General features: G+C 38.8%; 1 protein-coding gene across 1 annotated transcript in view; it reads left to right on the top strand.

Annotated features, from left to right (window-relative positions):
- The window catches only part of LOC126100464 (fatty acid synthase-like), a 443,119-nt gene that overhangs the window by 320,567 nt on the left and 100,320 nt on the right, over positions 1-22,232 (top strand). Inside the window, exon 29 of the mRNA XM_049911071.1 lies at positions 17,873-18,018. Within this exon, the coding sequence (XP_049767028.1) occupies positions 17,873-18,018 (146 nt within the window). The remainder of the gene's footprint in view (positions 1-17,872; positions 18,019-22,232) is intronic.

Genomic DNA, 22,232 nt, shown 5'->3' with positions numbered 1-22,232 from the left:
AGTGCCTGTACTTACCTTGGGTTGTTTTGACCACTTCAGTATCACTTACATGCCCCACGTATACAACTCCCACCAAAACAAAATGACACTCCTTAGTACTTTGTGTCAAATGTGCTGCATGCAACCATTTAAAAACCCTTATAATATACGTATATGCTGTGTCATGTTACTGAGGTATAACATACATTGCTGAGGTTTCAGCCCACATAGTAACCCATCCAACAACAACTGAAATGTTTCTGGCACCTTCTTTTAAATCTAGAATGGCGCCCTTTGATATTGATGATGAGTCCAAGGAAACAAGAATGCTGTCTTCATCAGTCACCAGGAAACATCTCTAATGGATAGAACTTACACCTTAGATCTGTGGGAAAGAAATACTTACATTTCATCTGGTTAAGGCCTGCACTTATTATTTTTTAGAATAGAGAAATTTCCGCACAGCCCAAAAAGAAGCATTTTGATTCAAGACAGGATAGCATTCATCATAGCAGATCAGAGAAAGGAATTGTTAATATAGCATTAGTTAACTGCAGGAGTGTCTATGAAAAGATCCCAGAATGAGTCTTGTTTATAAATGGGAACAGGCCCACATAGTGCTACTGCTGGGGAGAAAAAGCTGGCTAAAAGTTGTTGTCCGTACCAAAGAAATTCTCAACTCCAAACTGGAATGTATATCACAAAGATAGGTTGAACACTGGTGATGTAAGCGTGTTTGTAGCAACAGAAGACAGGATGATATCTAGTGGGGTTAGTACAGATGTAGAATGTGAAACAATTTAGGTGAAGGTAAATGTTAGATGTGGATCAAATATGGTCAGCAGATGCTTTTATAGACCTCCTGCCTCAGCAGCAGTAATGGTGGAATGTTTTAGCAGAAACTTGCTGAATATTTTGCATGAATTTCATTGTCATATTATAATTTTAGGTGGAGATTTTAACTTACTGTCTATACATTGGGAGATTCAAGTGATTAGGGTGGATAGTAGGGACACAGAATTGAGTGAAATTGTTCTAAGTACTTTATCCAAAAACGATCTTGAGCAGTTAATCATAAAATCAGCTCATGAGAATAACATCCTAGACTTGTTGGTGACAAACAGACATGAACTTTTCAATTCAGTTAGCACAGAACAAGGAATCAGTGATCGTAAGGCCATTAAGCATCATCCAGCTGTAAATAGGAATAAAAAGAAAGGTAAGAAGATCTTTATGTTTAGCAAGAGTGACAATAGATTAATTTCTTACTATATTTCATCACCAGCACTGACAATCTTGAGCATCAATAGACAAAGTTCAAGAGCACCATACAAGCAAAACTATGAGGGATGGTAAAGACCCACCGTAGTTCAACAACCAAGATAGAAACCTGCTAAAAAAGCAAAAAGAGCTTCTCTGGATATTCAAACATAGCCACAGCCTCAGGACAAAAAAAGTCTAAATGAAGCCAAAATTAGCTTAGAAGGGCTGCAAGTGAAGAGTTCAATGAATTCAAAAGTAAAATTCTATCTATCTACTTGACAGATATCCTAAAACACTTTGGTTTTATGTTAAATCAGTAAATGGATCAAAGCCATCTATCCAGACATTCTGTGACCATTACAGCATTGAAAAAAAAGTTACCACTGAAAAGACTGATTTGGTTTTATGTTAAATCAGTAAATGGATCAATGCCATCTATCCAGACAGTCTGTGAACATTACAGCATTGAAACAGAAGTTGCCATAGAAAAGACTGAAATACTCAGCATCTTTTTCCAGTACTGTTTAACAAAGGAAGGTCATACTGTAATTCATCCTTTTAAATTGTCACTTAAATGGAAAAATGATAAATACTGAAAAATGTGACCAAGGGAAAAGTAACAGAAATCAATCAACATAGGAAAGGCTACTTGACCTGATGGGATACCAGTTTGATTCTACACAGTGTATGCAAAAGAACTTGTCCCTGTTCCAGTAGCAGTGTGCTTCAGGCCCCTTGAAAATCAAAGTGTTCCTAATGATTGGAAAAAAGCACAGGTCACTCACGTTTTCAAGAAGGGTCGTTGAACAGATGCACAAAATTATAGGCCTATATTTCTGACAACAGTCTGTGATAGAATTTTGGAACATGTTTTACACTCTTGTTTATGATATTTCTAGAGACTGAAAATCTCCTCTGTAGGAATCAACATGAGTTTCAAAAATAACTATCATACAAAACCCAGCTCATCCCAAGACTTAGAAAGCAGTAGAAACATATGTCCAGGGAAATGCCATGGTCCTTGACTTCTGGAAGGCATTAGATACTGGACTTTTGGAAGGGGTTCAATACATTCCACCCTTCCTGTTAATGAATAAAATATGATCGTATGGAATATCAGACCAATTATGTGATTGGATTGAAGAGTTTCTAGCAAACAGAACACAGCATGTCAGTCTTAAAGCAGGGAAGTCTAAACGTAAAAGCAACTTCAGATTTGTCCAAAAAGAGTGTTGTAGGATCATTCCTTTTCACAGTATATATAAATGGCCGAGTAGATAATGTCGGAGGTTCCATGAGGCTTTTTGTGGATCATGCTGTATACATAGAAGTCATAATGCTAACAAATTGTAGCGAAATGCAGGGAGACCTGTAGAGGATCAACACTTAGTACAGAGAGTGGCAAATGACTCTCAACATCAACAAATTTAGTGCTAGTTGTTCAACTGCCCAGGTCTGCCTGTTTTATCTGCACTTAACCGTGCTACCTCATTAAGGATGGCTGCATAGCCTCTGTGTTTGCCATTGAGGAACATTAATTTCCAATACACAATATGTGAAACAGAACAACAAAAACAATAGGTTATACACTATGATGCATCAGTTACAACCCATGTCTCATCATGAGCCATTTTGCTTCTGTGTATTGTGTAGCCAAATAATAACTTCTATGACAATTAAAATAACTACTGCCACTTAATCAGTAGTATATGGTGCAGGATGATGTAGCAAGTTATGCTGGGTACATTTCACAGATTGCAAATATTGCTCCCTTGTATGACCACAGAAGTGACAACTTCACCTGGTTCTGAGTGCTGCACTAAAATTACTGTCAAATGCTGCTAAATCTCTTGCCTAGACCCCATGTTCTCTATACACAAAAACAGGAAGAACAACCAAAACAGTTCAATAGTCTGTTCACTCACCCCACTGTGTAAGGATTGCACATGCTGCAGTTGTGCTGTCATGTTGCATGCAGAGTGACTATGCTGGTACCAGCAGGTGGGCGTCAACTTCTGAGACCAAACTATAGTCGCCTGAAGGTAAGAGGCTTCTATGGTGCAGGTGTTAAGATGGAGATGACTTTTATTCAATTTGTGCTACACTATTTTCAGTGCTGTGATGCTGCAGACAGACCCCCTAAGGCATGAACGTAGAAGCCCCTCTGGTTGTTGCAGATGCCTGCTGCCAGTGGGGTGGCCAGCTGTGATATCTGTACCCAGCAATGCTGACAATTATTTAACTGTTTCAGCAATGCACTCCCAAGTTTGCACATTGTGAAATCTTGTGGTAGTGCGTACAACTGCCAGAATTCTCATGGAGACCATAAGGACCCGGAAGAAGAGCATGACACAGCAGGTGATGATGGCAAAGCTTCCCCCACTGTCTGTGTGCACCAAGCCCCCCACTGTCTGTGCGCAGCCAGCTGCACCAAGTTGCATGTGAACTGCTGCCCTATGAGGCAGAAGTTCATCTGTGGCTGTAGAGAGCTTAGAAGTGACCCATCCATCACAAGTGCTTAGTCCCCAGGTGGTGGATTTAATACTGGTAATTTGTCTGGCAGAGATGGTGGCCCACATCAGTATTGGCTGCTTGTTGACAAATCACCAAGTAGTGACTGGTGTGGCCCTCACATTATTGTGGATGCTGCCAGAATGTTCATACATCTTCTAAAATCAATGAGTATTTATATCGGTTAATGGAAAGTTTTCCAAACCAGCACAGTGCTCCCAATCACTAACGAATCAACAACCTCCATGGCTCAGCAATGTGCAGCTGGCCTGTCCAGCAGCTGCACAGTGCTTGTGCTACATCACCATAAGTGTGAGGCATGGCCTAGCCTATGGCAGGTAAACAGGAGTGTTGATGAAATTAACATACCAATATCCCAGCATCTGTCAACTGCCCACAGCTTTCAACACAGCCATAGCAGAGCTGCTATTTCCAGAATAACATCCACAAAATAGTGATGTCACTACAGTACCCACAGACTCAGTACATGCTACGTTGAACTCGTGACTGATTCACATGCAGTTATGTCTTGTGGAATGAAAATCATGAACAACTGTATGTAAGATCCTCTGTTTGGGACCACAATCAGTTCCATAGCTTAAAGCTACATTTTCAGGGGGCTATCTGAATATCAAAGGGAAATATCTATTAAAAAAATGCATATAATACCTATCCCAAATAACAACAATAAAAAATAAATACTTGATAAACTACATCATATGGGACCCAGATGTGAGGATAGATAGAAGACCTGACATTCATTGTCCAAATAATTCTAATACGCCAAATGTGTGTAATGCCAAATTGTACACTACTGGCCATTAAAATTGCTACACTATGAAGATGATGTGCTACAGACACAAAATTTAACCAACAGGAAGAAGGTGCTGTGATATGCAATTCATTAGCTTTTCAGAGCATTCGCACAAGGTTGGTGCCGGTGGTGACACCAACAATGTGCTGACATGAGGAAAGTTTCCAACCGATTTCTCATACACAAACAGCAGTTGACTGGCATTGCCTGGTGAAATGTTGTTGTGATGCCTCATGTAAGGAGGAGAAATGCGTACCATCACGTTTCCGACTTTGATAAAGGTTGGATTGTAGCCAATCACAACTGCGGTTTACCATATCGCAACATTGCCGCTCGAGTCGGTCGAGATCCAATGACTTTTAGCAGAATATGGAATCGGTGGGTTCGGGGGGGTAATACAGAACGCCGTGCTGGATCCCAACGGCCTTGTATCACTAGCAGTCAAGATGACAGGCATCTTATCTGCATGGCTGTAACGGATTGTGCAGCCACGTCTCAATCCCTGAGTCAACAGATGGGGACGTTTGCAAGACAACAACCATCTCGAGAAACAGTTCGATGACACTTGAAGCAGCACGGACTATCAGCTGGAAGACTATGGCTGCGGTTACCCTTGACACTGCATTACAGACAGGAGCACCTGCGATGGTGTACTCAATGACGAACCTGGGTGCACAAATGGCAAAACGTCATTTTTTCGGATGAATTCAGGTTCTGTTTACAGCATCATGATGATCACATCTGTGTTTGGTGACATCACAGTGAACGCACATTGGAAACGTGTATTCGTCATCGCTATAGTGGCGTATCATCTGGCGTGAAGGTTTGGGGTGCCATTGGTTACATGTCTCGGTCACCTCTTGTTGGCATTGACGGCACTTTGAACAGTGCACGTTTCATTTCAGATGTGTTACGACCTGTGGCTCTACCCTTCATTTGATCCCTGTGAAACCCTACATTTCAGCAGGATAATCCACAACCACATGTTGCAGGTCCTGTACGGGCCTTTTTGGATACAGAAAATGTTTGACTGCTGCCCTGGCCAGCACATTCTCCAGATTGAAAACGTCTGGTCAATGGTGGCCGAGCAACTGGCATGGGCAGCTGTACCTGTACACGCCATCCAAGCTCTGTTTGACTCTGTTTGAATCACATGTCAGTTCTAGTATAATATATTTGTTCAGTGAATACTCGTTTATCATCTGTACTTCTTCTTGGTGTAGCAATTTTAATGGCCAGTAGTGTAAATAGGATGAATCGTGTCATCAACATTCCCTTAAAATTGAACTGGAACCTACAACATAATCAGACCAAATGTAAAAACCACCGAATGTACCCACAAAAACCACATCCTCCATGTTGACAAAACTTAGCAAAATTCAAGACGAAGCTCTCATCACAACATATGAGCTCCAGCAGCAACATGTTAGTACTGAGCCTTCAGGAGGAGACAGCATGCTATCAATGTGTGGCACATAGGGGACAGCCACACAACTGTAGTGTAGGACAAGAACCACATGTAGCTCACCCAACATGCTCCTGTCCTGACATGGAAAATTGGGTAACTTTTTTACAGAACCAAATTCTTTACCTCAGATAACGACAACAGTCCAAAGCAGCATAGTTACTGCTGGACACAGTTTCACACGTTATTGACTTACAATATGGGATAACTGAATAAACATCTCAACTGAAATATCAAGTGTTAGTTCATGCTGATGATATAAAATAATTCAATGGTTTCTAATAGAACTCTTCCTCCTGCCATCCCAACCTCCTTGCCTGCTCTTAAAAAAACTGTTCACACCTGAAGCCAACAAGATGAAAACTGTAAGTGGCAGTGGGTTCAAGTCAGTACATAGGGACCAGAAACAGATTACTATGGTGGGGGGATAGGTCCACTTTGTAAAAACAGTCTGTGTCAAAGCCAAATAGATCTTTAAATACTATTGTTGATGACTTTTTGTAAAATATTGTTACATTTTAGTAGTTTTCCTGCCACCTTTCCTAGGCTTAGTTTTGGTTACTTTTTACTTTCAGTGTTTTGGGCCTTTGTTTCAATATTTATACAAACTGTTTCATATTTCTGCTTCTGCTGAATTTCCAAAGCCATCTAAAAATTGTATAAAACTTTCTGAGTCTTCTTTCTACATCAATTCATGGTAAAACCGACAGGTACCTCCGCGTTTTTCATCAGGAGCAACCGTCAGCTGCTCCTGATGAAGATAATGGAAGCAATAATCAAAAGTTCGAGGTTTTGCCCTGAACTAACATGGCAAGAAGTCGGAGAATGTTTTATACAACAATGCCATTGTGAAAGACTTCATTCTCATACAACCATCTAAAAATGGCTAAAGAAACAAAGTTTTCCATATCAAATAATTACTGAACTAACAAGTTTTGCTAGAAGAACTGGTCATTTATGTAAAAAGAAAAATGGAGGGCTGCTAAACTGTGAGACTGAACTTTGCAAATAATCAGAAGTTGAAATGAATATTTCTTTATTCACAAGTTGCAATTTGAACATTCTTGAACATGAGAATTTTACGAATAATTTTTGAAATAGAAAGTATTTCGAAAAACAAAATGTTTATGGAGAAGAGGTGAGTGAGGGTTTTAAAATGAGCTGTGCCAATTTAGCCAGAAACGTCCATTAGATCACTGTAAGTTTCATCTGTAGATGTTCTTGATGAAACTTAAATTATGAATATTTCTTTATGAAAATTATTTCCTGTTAAACCAAATGTCATTAGTGTTTGGGAAATTACCTGTTGAATAATAAAATCTTGTGAATTCCTGGATGGATAAGAAAGTAGAAACTTGATGTCAGGAGTGGTCCAAGAAAATAATAAGATGATCCCACCTCACTCTGTTACAATGTCTGAAAGTAATAGTGAAACACTTGAGGATAAATATGTATTTTAAGAGCAGATTCCGTGAGAAAAAATCGATTTTCATCTATTTACTATTGTATCTAATGACTGAGCTTCAGATCACATGTGTCAAACAGGGAACAATTTAAACATTTTATCACTTTACCTGATATTTTTGATGGAAAGATTAGATGAAATGTACAGCATATCACATCAGTCAATGTGGCAAGGTGGATGAATACAAGATTTAAGAAACTTCATTCCAAAAAATTAGCATTTATTGGTCAAGATTAATTTTTGGATGCTATGGTTTCCTGGGAAATTATGTCCTTAGATCCTTTTGCATTTTTCTTGTAAATCCTTCCTTCACTTCAGTGACTATTCTGGTTTATTCAAAATTAGGAATATTCTCAGGAAAATTTGTTCCACAGTGCATTTCAGTTACATTAAAGGAAGATTACTTTTCGGACCATTTAATCAGTCCAGATGACATGATGTGCAATAATGATCATTTGCAGCAAGTGACTGTTACAACTCTTTGTCTCCCAGTTCATTCTGTGTACATGTACAACAGCAACAATCAAGTTACACAATTTGGTGGAAATTTGGTGATATTTGGAAATGTCATATATGCTTAATTGTGACAGGTGGCTTTTGTGCACAGACTTCTTTTTATATCTTCATTACTATGTTTACCTCAAGTGCTGCAACAAAAGAGAATAGTGTTTCTCATTTACCTGTTACCTCACTGAAATGCTTGATATGGAAAAGACTGGTGAAAAGGTGAAGGAAGCGGAGTGTGTTGGTAGGACACAGCTCAAGTTTTGGAACAGTTTGCTGCTGCTACCGGCTCCTTAACTCAATCAGAACAGTATTTAAGGCTATTAAATGGTACAAGTTTTTTTTTTATGTTGTGGAGGTATTCATTCTCTCCATAGATCCATAAAGGAGTGGATAAGTTCAATAGTAAAGTTGTATCACATAAAAAAAACCATAGGCATAAGAACACTGAAAACATGGGAGAGAAGCATGCACTGGTGTTAAAAATCCTCTATGATTTATCAGGATGCATTTTCAAAATGTTACTCCAAGTAAACACTCCAAGGAAGAAGTTCTTATCCACCGGCCGGAGTGGCCATGCGGTTCTAAGTGCTACAGTCTGGAACCGAGCAACCGCTGCGTTCGCAGGTTCGAATCCTGCTTCGGGCATGGATGTGTGTGATGTCCTTAGGTTAGTTAGGTTTAATTAGTTCTAAGTTCTGATGGCCTCAGAAGTTAAGTCGCATAGTGCTCAGAGTCATTTGAACCAATTGTTCTTATCCATAGAATCACTATTCACTCAAAACAAAAAATATATTGCAAAAACCAGATACACATGCAAAACACGCTGTTATGAGCCTTGAGACACACAAAGAAAAAGAAACTAATCATCAGGAGCTGCACAGGAAATAGTATTAAACTGCTGCTTCTCTAAACCAGTCTCCCTGTAACCACAGGAGTATGTGTTTTAGTGAGAAAGAGCAAGTACTTGAAAACTAGTGTGAATAGTGTTTCCTGCTATATCTTTCTGTGTGCCATGCATTGGTCTGCTATAGGCGAGCAGTTACCTTTCCCTTATTTTGCATATGATGCTTCTCTAAGATTTATTAATAAAAAGTACCTACAAAATTACAAGCAGCTTGTCTCTTGAGGATGTTGTAAGTTATATAATAAATTATGAGTCAGAATAGCTTTCCAGTACTTAGCTTCAGAAAGCAAGACAGATAATACTGCCTATAGACTCATATGAAAGTGAAAATAATACACTTCCCAGCTTTCAGAACTAATAATACCTGCCTCCAGAAGAAGAGAGGGATAGAATACTTGGAGAAGATTAGAAAGGTATGGCAAGTCACTCAAACACCAGGATGAGGGGGTTCTGTAAATAGTCTCTGGCACCAGCATCCAGCTAGCTAGAATGTGTTTATTTACTAACTCCTATGTGGACTTTAGTTCTGACATGCCAAATGCGTCACCTCTTGGCCCCAGCAAGTCTGGCTGGTGGTCTTTTCTGCTGACCTGATTAAATCCAATAATAACCTATATAAGTAATAAACTGCCTTAAGATTTAAAATTCTACGTCTTATGATTTAGTGCCCCTTAAAAATGCCCACACCTTGGCTGTCCTGACCAGACTCACTCTGCACCTAAACAATAGGAAGAAACTTTAATACATATAGGGAGTACCCTCTGACTTGCTCTTTGCAATAGTTTCTTATGCGTAGATGTAGATGTAATATATTTTCTTCTAATTTTATTATGTTAGATGTAGCTTGAATGAAAACTAACAATTTTTATATAGTGACAGTTGATTATTAATGAATGCTCTAACTAGTGCTTTGATGTATATTTTGATTCATGCCATATCTCTCATGCTTGTCTTTCTAAATAAATTAATGAATGATTCACCTCTTATGTTAGATTCTGATTGATTTTCAGTACACTAATTATGTTATTGTGCTAATTACCATATCAAGAGAATTTACATAGCTATTATTTGGTAGAAAGTTGTTGTATTCTAACAGTCTCTGACATTTCTTCTTTTTTTTAATATCAAATTGAACATCTCTTGGATTATTAGAATAATGTGTTGAAATGTGCAACGGAATTAAACTACCATTCCATTGTAAAGAAATTGAACTGGTCCATGTTATTTCACATCTATAGAAACAACAGCATTTTGTCAAACTGTTGAAAAAAATTTGGGAAGGAAGTTGCTACTCACTATATAGCGGAGCTGATGATTCACGATAGGCACAACAAAAAGATTCACACAATTATAGCTTTTGGCCATTAAGGCCTTTGTCAGCAATAGACACACACACACACACATGCACACACACACTCACGCAAACCCCCATTGTTTATTACATATTCATGTGGTATGTAAAGAAATATGTATGTTTTAGTTGGACCACTTTTTTCACTTTGTGATGGATGGTGCTGTAATAGTCACAAACGTATAAGTACGTGGTATCACGTAACATTCTGCCAGTGCGGATGGTATTTGCTTCATGATACATTACCTGTGTTAAAATGGACCATTTACCAATTGCGGAAAAGGTTGATACTGTGTTGATGTATCTCTATTGTGATCAAAATGCCCAATGGGAGTGTGCTATGTATGCTGCTTGGTATCCTGGATGACATCATCCAAGCGTCCGGACCATTTGCCTGGTAGTTACGTTATTTAAGGCAACAGGAAGTGTTCAGCCACATGTGAAATGTCAACCACAACCTGCATAAAATGATGATGCCCAAGTAGGTGTTTTAGCTGCTGTTGCAGATAATCCACACGTCAGTAGCAGACAAATTGCATGAGAATCGGGAATCTCAAAAACATTGGTGTTGAGAATGCTACATCAGCAATGATTGCACTCATACCATATTTCTATGCACCAGGAATTGCATGGCGATGACTTTGAACATCGTGTACTGTTCTGCCACTGGGTACAAGAGAAATTACGGGATGATGACAGATTTTTTGCACGCATTCTATTTAGCGACGAAGCATCATTCACCAACAGCGGTAACATAAACTGGCATAATATGCACTATTGGGCAATGGAAAATCCACGATATCTGTGTCAAATGGAACATCAGCGACCTTGATGGTTTAATGTATGGTGCGGCATTATGGGAGGAAGAATAATTGACCCCCATTTCATCGATGGCAATCAAAATGGTGCAATGTATGCTGATTTCCTATGTTATGTTCTACCAATGTTACTACAAGATGTTTCACTGCATGACAGAATGGCGATGTACTTCCAACATGATGGATGTCTGGCACATAGCTCGTGTGCGATTGAAGCAGTATTGAATAGCATATTTCATGACAGGTGGATTGGTCGTCGAAGCACCATACCATCACCACATCTGATGTCCTCGGGTTTCTTTCTGTGTGGAAAGTTGAAGGATATTTGCTATCGTGAGCCACCGACAATGCCTGACAACATGCGTCAGCGCATTGTCAATGCATTTGCGAACATTACGGCAGGCAAACTACTCGCTCTTGAGAGGAATGTTGTTACATGTATTGCCAAATGCATTGAGGTTGACGGACATCATTTTGAGCATTTATTGCATTAATGTCGTATTTACAGGTAATCACGCTGTAACAGCATGCATTCTCAGAAATGATAAGTTCACAATGGTACATGTATCACATTGGAACAACCGAAATAAAATGGTCAAACGTACCTATGTTCTGTATTTTAATTTAAAAAAACTGTTTGTCTAAAATTGTGAGCCATATGTTTGTGACTATTACAGTGCCATCTATCACAAAGTGTAAAAAGTGGTCCAACTAAAACATTCCATTTCTATACATACTATATGAATATGTAATAAAAAATGGGTGTTCCTATTTAAAAAAAACACAGTTGATATCTGTTTGACCTATGGTAGTGCCATCTAGCAGGCCAACCATAGCGCCATCTGGTTTCCCCCTTCAAGCTAGGCAAGTTTCGTTCTTTGTAGTTTTTTCGTTTGACGCTTATTTCGTGAGATATTTAGCCCGGTCACGATCAATGGACCACCCTGTATACTAAATGTATATTATTTAAGGGAGTGTTAGTGTACCATTAGTTTTCACAGTCTATATAAATAACCTAGTGGATAACATAAGAAGCTTCATACAGACTTTTTGTGGATAATGCTGTCATACACAGAGAAATCCCAATGCTAAAAAAGTGTAGTAAAATAGAAGAAGACCTGAAGAAGATCAGCACTTAATGCAGAGCTTGCCAGTTGTGCCCCTACGTAAACAAATGTAATGCATTGTGCATAAATAGGCAGAAAGACTCATTATTGTGTAATTATACAATTACACAATAATGACAGTAAGCAGGCCACATCCATAAATTATCTAGGAGTACACGTATGGAGTGATTGAAGTGGTCCAACAACATAAATCTAATCACAGATCAGGCAATACTGAGATTTGTTGGAAGAATCCTCAGGGAATGCTTTCCACCCACAAAGGAAGTAGCTTACAAAACCATCATTCAACCAATACTTGGGCATCCGTCTGCTTAGCTGGGTGGTAATGTACTCACCTCCCATTCAAGTGGGACTGGGTTCAAATCCCAGCCGGGTTGGGGGACTGGGTGTTGTGTTGTCCTCATCATCACCAGTGTGCAAGTCGCCCAGTGTGGCGTCGAACGTACTAAGACTGGCACTTGGCGCCCGAACTTACCTGAATAGGGGTCTACCAGCCAACAATGCCTTACGCTCATTTCCATTTCAACCAATACTTGAATATTGCTCATCAGTCTGTGATCCATACCATATAGGACTGATAGAGGAAATGTGGAAGAGCAGTGTATTTCATTACAGGTTCATTTAGTCGGTGCGGAAGTGTCTTGGAGATACTCGGCCAACTCTAGTGCCAGACACTGCAAAAGAGGCATTCTGCATCATGGTGTGGTTTATTGTTAAAGTTCTGAAAGCATACATTCCTTTAAGAGTTAACTGATATATTGCTTCCTCCTACATACTGTATATCTGACAAAATACCTGAAAAGTAAAATTAGAGAGGTTTAAGTTCACATGGGCACTTACTAGCAGTCTTTCTACCCTCAGACCATTCAAGACTGGAACAGAAAAGAGGGAAGTGGCCATAGCACACAAATTACCCTGTGTCATATATCATAATTTGTTTCTGGAGTATAGATGTAGATGTGGAAAAATGTATAAATTTTAATGGCGTATGTTTTAAGAAACAATGAAACTGTTTATTAAAGAAGTTTTTTCATTCACTGTTGTTGTAAAAAGTTAAGAGACTCGCTCAAAACCACTCAAGATTACCACCACTGCCAGCTTTGCCTCCCATACATCCCAAACTCAGATTTCCACACCGTCATCTTAAGCTTCTGACCCCCACCCACTGCAGGGTAACAGGCATGGGGCACTTTTAGAAATTGAACTGTTGCCCTCAGTTATTCAATGCTACCTCTGTCAGTAAAGGTCCCTCAGGCCGAAGCCACATCGCCAATTGTCGCAAAGCTGTTGGTGGAGATACCAGTCTCCCCTGTTCCCCACATTACCTGTTCCACCCCAGATATTACTACACAAATTGGTGGAGGACGCAATACCTTGACATGTGAATGATACTGAGATGGACTTAGAGAGTGGCAGAAGTAGCAGCAGATGCTGAGCCAACAGAATGCCCTGTAGTGGTAGCAGCTGCAGCAGTTGACTGATATACAGTAATTTAGTTTAGTTTCCATTTTTTCATGTACTTGTGTGAAGAAATACACTGAACCTGTGTATTTTACCATATAAACTAGTTTTTATGAAGTTAATCTAAGTTTTTGATTTTGCATAAATCTTAGTACATATCTTTGTGGGAGATGGCTTCTTCATATACTTGTCCACTGCCAGAAATGCCACACCACAGGTCACATGATTACATTTAAATCTCTTGTTAGTACATAGTGTATAGTTTAGATCATTGCTTTGGAGTTTGCATATTTATTTTTCAAGATACTTTTATGTAAGCAAAGTTTCTACTAAAAAATAAGTGTTGATATATCCATGTTCAGTAGAAAAATTTATTTCTGGTTTAAGAGTTTGCAGATCTTGCAGTCTCAGGCTATAGTGAGAACTCTGCAGAGCAGATTTTAGTGTTTGTTTATTCTGCTCATTATATTTTGTGTGCACTCAGTAGCACCACAATCAGATAATTTTCTCTTTTGTCTTCTGATACACAACTTTTGACTGGTTGATCCTCACTTGAGTGGCAGATAGTGGTGGGTTTTCTGTTCATTCTACAAAAGGTGAAAGAGGAAAAAGGCTGCACGGTGGCTCCTTACACCTTAGGAACAGATACTAGGTGCTTCCCAGTGCTGATATGCTTCTGAGTCAACCAGCATGGGATGCCTCTCCAGTTGGGCCAGTGGCCTATTTTCCTGCCCAGTCCTTAGAATTGCAGAGGGCAGATATACCAGTCATTGGGAGCTCCAACATCAGGCAGGTAGTGGAGCCCCTCAGGGAAATAGCATGTAGGGCAGGAGAGAATGTCATTGTGCACTTGCTATGTTTGCCACAGGTCTCACGATGCAGAGTAGGATTTACAGTGTATATTGAGCACACTGGGTGCAACCAGCTGTGAATAGTGACATATGTTGGCATGAATGACGCCTGCTGCTTGTGTTCTGACACCATCCTTGGTTCCTTTTGGTGAATGGTGAATTAGGCAAAGGCAATGAGCATAGCATACAGGTTGCAGGCTAAGCTGACTATGTATAACATCACACTCTAGGATAGTTAGTTAGAGAATCTACCTCCTCCCCCCCCCCCCCCCCCATTTGGGATCAGAGATTAGTTGCCTGCTAAAATCAAAGTTACACCAGTCACACTGTTCTCAGACAGTCTCCAAACAGAGATCTTTCATAACTAAGCTCACTCTGTCCATCCATGAGATGCACAGCACTGTAAAGAATGGTGCACAAGTTGATCACTACCACTTAGTGAAAAATATGTGAGCTTACCAAGTCTTCCTTGCAGATAAAACTCAACACATACATAATGGAACATAATCGGCGAATGGAAATGTAATTTACAGGGTATCTCAAGGAAGCGTGATGTGCCCATTACTGTTTATAATGTATATAAATGATCTAGTACAAAGTGTTGGAAGTTCTTTAAGATTGTTCACAGATAATGCTGTTGTGTATAAGAGAGCAGCAGTGTCAGAAGACCATACTGATTTGCAGAATGACCTGCAAAGTGTTGATAAATGTTGCAGGTCCTGGTAGTTCACCCTGAATGTAAATAAATGTAACATACAGCACATACAGAGGAAAAGAAATTCATTACTATACAATTACACTATTCATGACAAATTGCTGGAAACATCTACCATAAAATATGTAGGAGTAATTACCCAGAGTGACATTAAGTAGAGTGACCACATAAAACATGGTAAGAAAAGCAGCCCCCAGACTGAGATTCATAGGAAGAATCTCAAGGTAATGTAACTCATTGGAATCCTTGCCAAATAGAACTGATCCAAAAGATAGAGAAGATCCAACAACGAGCAGTGTCTTTCCTCACTGGGTTGTGTAATCAGTGCAGGAGCGTGACAGGTTTGCTCAAAAAAATCCAGTTGCAGCTGCTACGAGAGAGGTGTTGTACATCACAGAGAGATTTGCTATTGAAATTTTGAATGAGCACTTTCTGGGAAGAGTCAGACAACATATTACTTCCTTCCACATACAACTCATGAAACGATGGTGATGAGAAAATTTGAGAAATTAGAGCTAATGTAGAGGGTTATTGACAATCAGTCTTCTCACACACCATGCATGAGTGGAACTTGAAAACAAGGATCAGTTCGTAGTGTCAGGTGTACCCTCCACCACACACTGTTCTTAGGCTTGAAGACTATGATGTATATTTAGATGTGACAGTTATATTATTTGTAAGGCTCTCTGTTGTGCCTTCAGCTGCCTTGAGCCTAGCGGTTTCACCAAACACACCATATGGGGATGGCTGTTAGACCTCTCCAGGGAATAATTATCCAGTATGGCTGGCAGATCAGGTCACTAATATTTTGTTATCAAAGTAATAGTTAAGCTGATCTCCAGTGCAACTATTCTGGAAGTAAAATTTCATTTAAAACTATGTTTGGTGATATGTCACTGTGTAAGGTATTACTTAAAACACTTGCAGCCCTTTGTAGTGCTGTTTTTATAACTGTAATTAAGAGGGTGGTTTGAAAAGTTCTCATAACAGAATAGAAAAAAAGTACTTGTGTCACTGAAACTTTTTTTATTTTTCAATGTAGTCTCCTTGTAGATTAATGCACTTGGTCCAACGATGTTCCAGTGTCTTGATCCCATCTTGAAAGTGAGTTTCTTCCAGGACTGCAAAGTAGTTGTCAACTCTGGCTATCAATTCTTTGTTTGAAGTGAATATTCGTTCACCAAGAAAAATTTTCAGTTTTGGGAAGAGATGAAAGTCTGATGGAGCCATATCAGGTGAATAAGGCGGGTGTGGCAACAATTCTTACCTTAGTTTGTGTAATTTTACCATGGTGATGGCACCTGTGTGTATCAAGAGTCATGGCATCCATCTTTCAGATAATTTTTTCATTTCCAATTCTTCAGTTAAAATGTGAAATACTCTTTCAGATGACATCAGGTAAGCATGAGCAATTTCACGCACTTTCAATTGGCGATCCTCCATGACCATTTTGCACACTTTCACAATGATTTCTGGAGTAGTGACACATCTTGGCTGACTACTGCGTGGATCATCATCTAAGCTCTCCCAACCAAATTTAAATTCATTTGTCCACTTGATAACAGTTGAATATGAAAGGAGCAGTGTATTCTGGAAATCGGCATGCATGTCCTTTGCTTTCGTACATTTCTTTACAAAGTACTTAGCCACTGCTCGAATCTCGATTTTTCCATCCTCGCAAATCACTATGTGGGAACAACAACAGGGCCACCTCACTGCCACAGATCTCTTCCAAAAGCACTGGCATGCCACATGTTTACAGGCAACAGACCAATTAATATCATGTGAACAACTCATTGCACTAGCACTGACTTCTCACGGTGATTCGGAGAACTTTTCAAACCCCCTCATAGATGCTGGATTTCACATGTTGACATGTTCAGTAAAATGCAGAGAATGAGACACTCTGGGGTAATAGTTGCTGAGAGTTTTAGCTGTTGAGGAATTCATTAGTTTTCCTGAGTTGGTACTGAAAAGCAGCACCTACCATCATGGTCTCAGCCAGAATGTTGTAATGTCTCAATGTAGCAGTGCTTCATGTCTCATTATCTATATTTTTATAACACTGTTCTTCTTTCAAAATATACTTTACTCTTTTTTATTTCTTTGTCTCCCTTTTAAGTAATAAATTAACCGTGACTTTATGAGTTGTCAGTTACTGCTTAAGGACTTTGTCATGAGGCTCTTGGAAATAGGTTTGTTAATATCTTACACATCTAGAGTGTTAGTAAAACTTAATTGAATTTTAGTGTGCATGTGTGCATGTGTGCATGTGTGTGCTTAGGGCACCAGTGTTGGTTTAATTTGAATGTTATGCTCTGGCATCAGGAAATACACTGTTTCATTTCCAGTGTCTTTATAGCTGAACTAATAACAAGAAAGATAAAATATGCAGAGTCAGGCAGTTTTCACCAATTACTTTAATACACAAAAGTAAAATCGTTATAATAGACACCCAGAGTAACACCTATCCTTCTATTGTCAAAAATCATGATGCAGATCTTAAGAAACAACATTACAAACATTTTATTATTTGCCACATCTTAATCTAAACTCTTCATTTACTGCTTGTGTGTCTCTTACTTTAAATTTCATCAACTCCATTTAGAAACTGACAGTATAGTAATTTGTCATTGTACAGGTATATGGCAGCTGCAAAGCACATGGGTAAGGTGTTGGTGGCTGTGCGAGAGGAAGAACAAGAAAAAGTGGTTCGTCCTGCAATTCTTGAGATAGATGCTGAACCACGTTTTTATTGCAAGCCTGAATTCACATACATCATTGTTGGTAAGTAAAAGTATCATCACTTAAAGCTTGAAAATTTCAGTCATTTTGTTTAAATACTGGTCTACTGTCCTAGTTAACCAGAACTGAAAATGTAGAACAGTTGATGTATGTTTGAAGTAGAGACACATGATCCCTCGTATTGGAAGTGACAATAAAGTTGATCAGTACAATACTGAAAAAAGGTGCTCAAGTTAACAAATTCCCAAAGTTTTGAAAGCTAAATCACAATATTCTGCAAAATTTGAATGTATTAGTGGATAATCCAAGTGACTGACTATAATGATGATAGTCACTGCATTGCCAGATGCTCAAATACTGTTCTGCAAAATTGGAATGTAGTAGTGGACAAGCCAAGTGATTGACTATGGTGATGGCAGTTGCTACATTGGCAGATGAGAGAATATGAAAATCGAGAGGATAGGGGAAGTTCTACACTCTCAAAGTCAATGGTAAGGAAATGAAATATAGTTGTACCTGATGTAAGTTACATGTAGATAATGCAAAAATATTAAAGAAGGAATTATGGTTTATTCATCTCATGACTACATTTGCAGTCGATGGGACAGAAGATATATCAAAAATTTATAATATAGATACAGTGATTTTTACACTTATAAATAACAGTGCTAAAATAAATAAAAATGCTGTAATGATACTTCTTGGGATATGTATCACACTGTATCAAGCTCAAATTTCCAGTTTGTCCTGCATGAATTCATCCACTGAGTAATAACAATTTGGTGTTAGTGCTCCCAACAGCTTTCTTTTAAGTGTATCTAAATTGATCTACAATAACTTACTCCATTTTAATTTATTATAAATTTTCAACCACAGTTCAAAACAACAGCATTGGTGCCTTTGTCCACAGGTAGGATTACAAGGTCAGATTTTAGGTGATGAACTGTGGTTCTTTCTGCAGATGTATGGTTAGTTTGCATGTTGAGGCATTTGGGGAATGATGGTGAAGCAAGGTTCGAGATCAAGAAATTCTGGAAAGGTATTACAAGGAGGTTTAGACTTGATTGGTATGATTTTGCCTGACTATGTTGGTGAGGGCTAAGGATCGGTGGAATCTGAACAGATGGACATCATTGTGGAAGGAAGGGTGGCAGTGGGAGATGGGTAATTTGATGGTAACACCATTTGGGGGGATTCCAGGAGTCAACAACAACATAAGAACAGTATGTGAGACTGGGATCTGGCTAGGGATAAGGATACTTTTCTGTTTTGATGCATATGGAAGGAGCAAGGATCCATGGTTGTGGAAAACACGCGAAAAAATATGTAAATAATGTAGAATTACATCCAAAAAAATTCACTAACATGCACCCAAATATGTGGGGAAATTCAGGAAAATGATGAAATAAGGGCATGCAAGATGAAACCTGGCAGAGTGGGAGTAAAGTGAAAGACGAAAACCCACAAAAAATGTGTGAAGTCATGATGAGATCAAAGAAAAGGTATAAATAAATAAATAAAGTAAATAAAAATATTTTCCTGTGGGTTGCACTCTGAGTGTGGATAAGTGTGAATAAGGGGCACAGTAGATTTGACTAGATGAGGTGAAATTAGTAGGTGAGAACTGGGATGGAATGGAGAAGGAGTAGGGGCTAAGGAGGGGTTGGTAGGATGAGGTACAAGATCATGTGGAACCGGAAAGGTGCAGGAAATAACACATGAAAATATGAGAGAGTGACGCAGGGAGAGTGATCAGTTTGAAGGCATAGGATTAATGATATCAGGGGAGTAATGTGAAATATAAGATGCTGCACCAACAATCAACATGATCCTGCAGAAGTCTGTTGTGAATGGCTGAGACAGTTGATACGGTGTGGCTTGTAAGTAGAGCATGCAGTGTGGTTTGTAAGGCGACAAGAGAAACACAGGAGAGAAGAGAAAGAAGGACCGGGTTGAGTCCAGTAATGCATTAGGAAATAGTAACAAAGGAAATCAGCACTGGGCAAGGATGGAAGGAGAGCAGTCAGAAAAAATCAAACAATGAGAAATCTCTGTCATGTCATGCAAGCTGAATTAAACTTGATGACCAGCAGGGTTAGAACTGTTATAAAATTTTGTTATTTGCTATCTGTCCTGGTGTTGCAAGTTTAATGGCCAGCAGTGTATGATATGAAGTTCATAGTTTAAACAACTTAATATTGAAAATTCTTTGAAGTCCGAGACATCAATGTTGTCTGCATGAAGGCTGATTTCCAACATCTTTCCACCCTCTGCACTAGCACACACCCTATGCAGCCAGCAACATTTGTTATAAATGTACAAGGTGTGGCTGTAAAAGAATGGGGCTGATGAATGTTCAATAGCTATGAAGTGTGGTATCTTCTCATTCAAATGTGTCATCTCTGGTGTCAGTAGACAAATCATTGTGGGTATGGACTTCGTGTAAGAGCTGTTATTTTCCTTTTCTGGGAAAATAATAAAAGAGTAGTGTATTGTTTGAAGTTTCAATGAAGCTGGGAAAAACTGCTACTGAAATGTATCTGATACTAAAAGAAGTGCATAAAAAAGACTGTTTATCCCCTATGCAAGTTTTTGAGTGGTTGAAGCATTTACAAGATGGCCAAGAAAATTTTAAAGATTACTCTTGACCAGGATGACATTCAACATAAAAAATGAATGAAAATATCAAAAAGTAGGTAATATGATTTGATTTGACCATTAGTTGAGTATTTAGCCTACTGCTGAACCTGTAGGAATTGACAAAAATGTATAAGCAAATTTTACATAACGAATTTGGCATGAGAAAATTAGGTGCAAAACTGTAGTAAAAAAATTCTCACACTCAAACAAATCTACGCTCATGAAAATGTTTGAATTGACACTTTGTATAGCATTGAAAATGATCTTAATTTCTTGGAACTCTTTTCAAGAAATTAGGATCATTTTCAACATGTGAGAAATCTTGGTTCACTAATGATCCAGAGACTAAGCACCAATCCATGAGTTCGAAGGGCCCAACTTCAGCGACAGTGAAAAACAGCTCAAATGAGGAAATCAAGGTTCAAAGTGTTGATTTTTTTCTGAAATTTATGGAACTGTGTATTGTAACTGGATTCCTGAAGGTCATCTATTAATCGACATTACTGACTAGATGTTCTTGATCAACTCCATGAGAAAATAAATAGAAAATGACCTGAATTGTGGAAGAGCAAGTCTTGCATTCTGCACCAAGACAATGCACTAGCTCATACTACATTGTCTGTTGCGGAGTTTCTAGCAAAGTAAAGCATCCCAGTGTTAAACTGCCCACCCTATACATGTGACATCTCAGCATGTGAGTTTTACCTATTCCCCATGATAAAACCTGTATTAGAAGGAACAAGATCTCAGTCTGTTGAAGCAGTGAAAGAAAAAATGGCAGGTGCCATCAAGGAGCTTACACAAGAAGACTTCCAGCACTCTTTTCATCTATGGAAAATTCGCAAACTGCTTTCGTTGAGTGTGATGTCACAACTGTGTACATTTCGAACAGATCACAGGAGAATATTGGAAATGGTGGTTCAAGAAGTGTTGCTTTCACAGTAAATTTCCTTTCATGCAAGATGAATTATGCTACATATGAGAATGTGCAATGAATTTATTAAATCATGGGGCATTTGAAACTCTTTCAAAACTTAACACTTAGAGGACCCACACCTCAAAGACCAGCCATTTATGCCATTGCTTAAAATTTTACGGGCACAGTTGTGTTTGATATATCTTGAGGGGTAGCACACATTAAAAAGACCAGGATTCATGGCTAGTTTTTCATATTTATTTTAATTCTTTCATAGATTACAACAATAATGACAAAAAGTAAAATTACCTTTCAAAAAAGTGTGAAGTGTGTTCTGTGGCAATTTCACACATAATAAGCATGTCTATGGAAAAGCTGAAGTGTTTGCAGAAAACGTAAAGAGCTGCGTCACCCACAAAAATGTTCAGTCTCCAGCAGTGAAATTTATAACTGTGCTTGATATAGCTGCTGCAATTTATACTGGGCTTTTAGGATCCTGTCGAAGCACACCCTGAGAGGGGGGGGATATTTGACAGACAGCCTTAGCTTTTCTTGTAATTATGCTTTATGTATATAAATTTAAACCATTAGCTTTTCCTATTTGTGTGTTCATGCTGCTTAACAGTGATGTTGCTATGGGCCGACTATGTCACATGTCCTCTGAATATCTGCTGTCAGTGGCTGGAGAAATCACGTGACA

Source organism: Schistocerca cancellata, chromosome 9, assembly GCF_023864275.1.
Source record: "Schistocerca cancellata isolate TAMUIC-IGC-003103 chromosome 9, iqSchCanc2.1, whole genome shotgun sequence".
NCBI classification, from domain to species: domain Eukaryota; kingdom Metazoa; phylum Arthropoda; class Insecta; order Orthoptera; family Acrididae; genus Schistocerca; species Schistocerca cancellata.
This window is presented reverse-complemented; position numbering and strand designations above follow the sequence as displayed.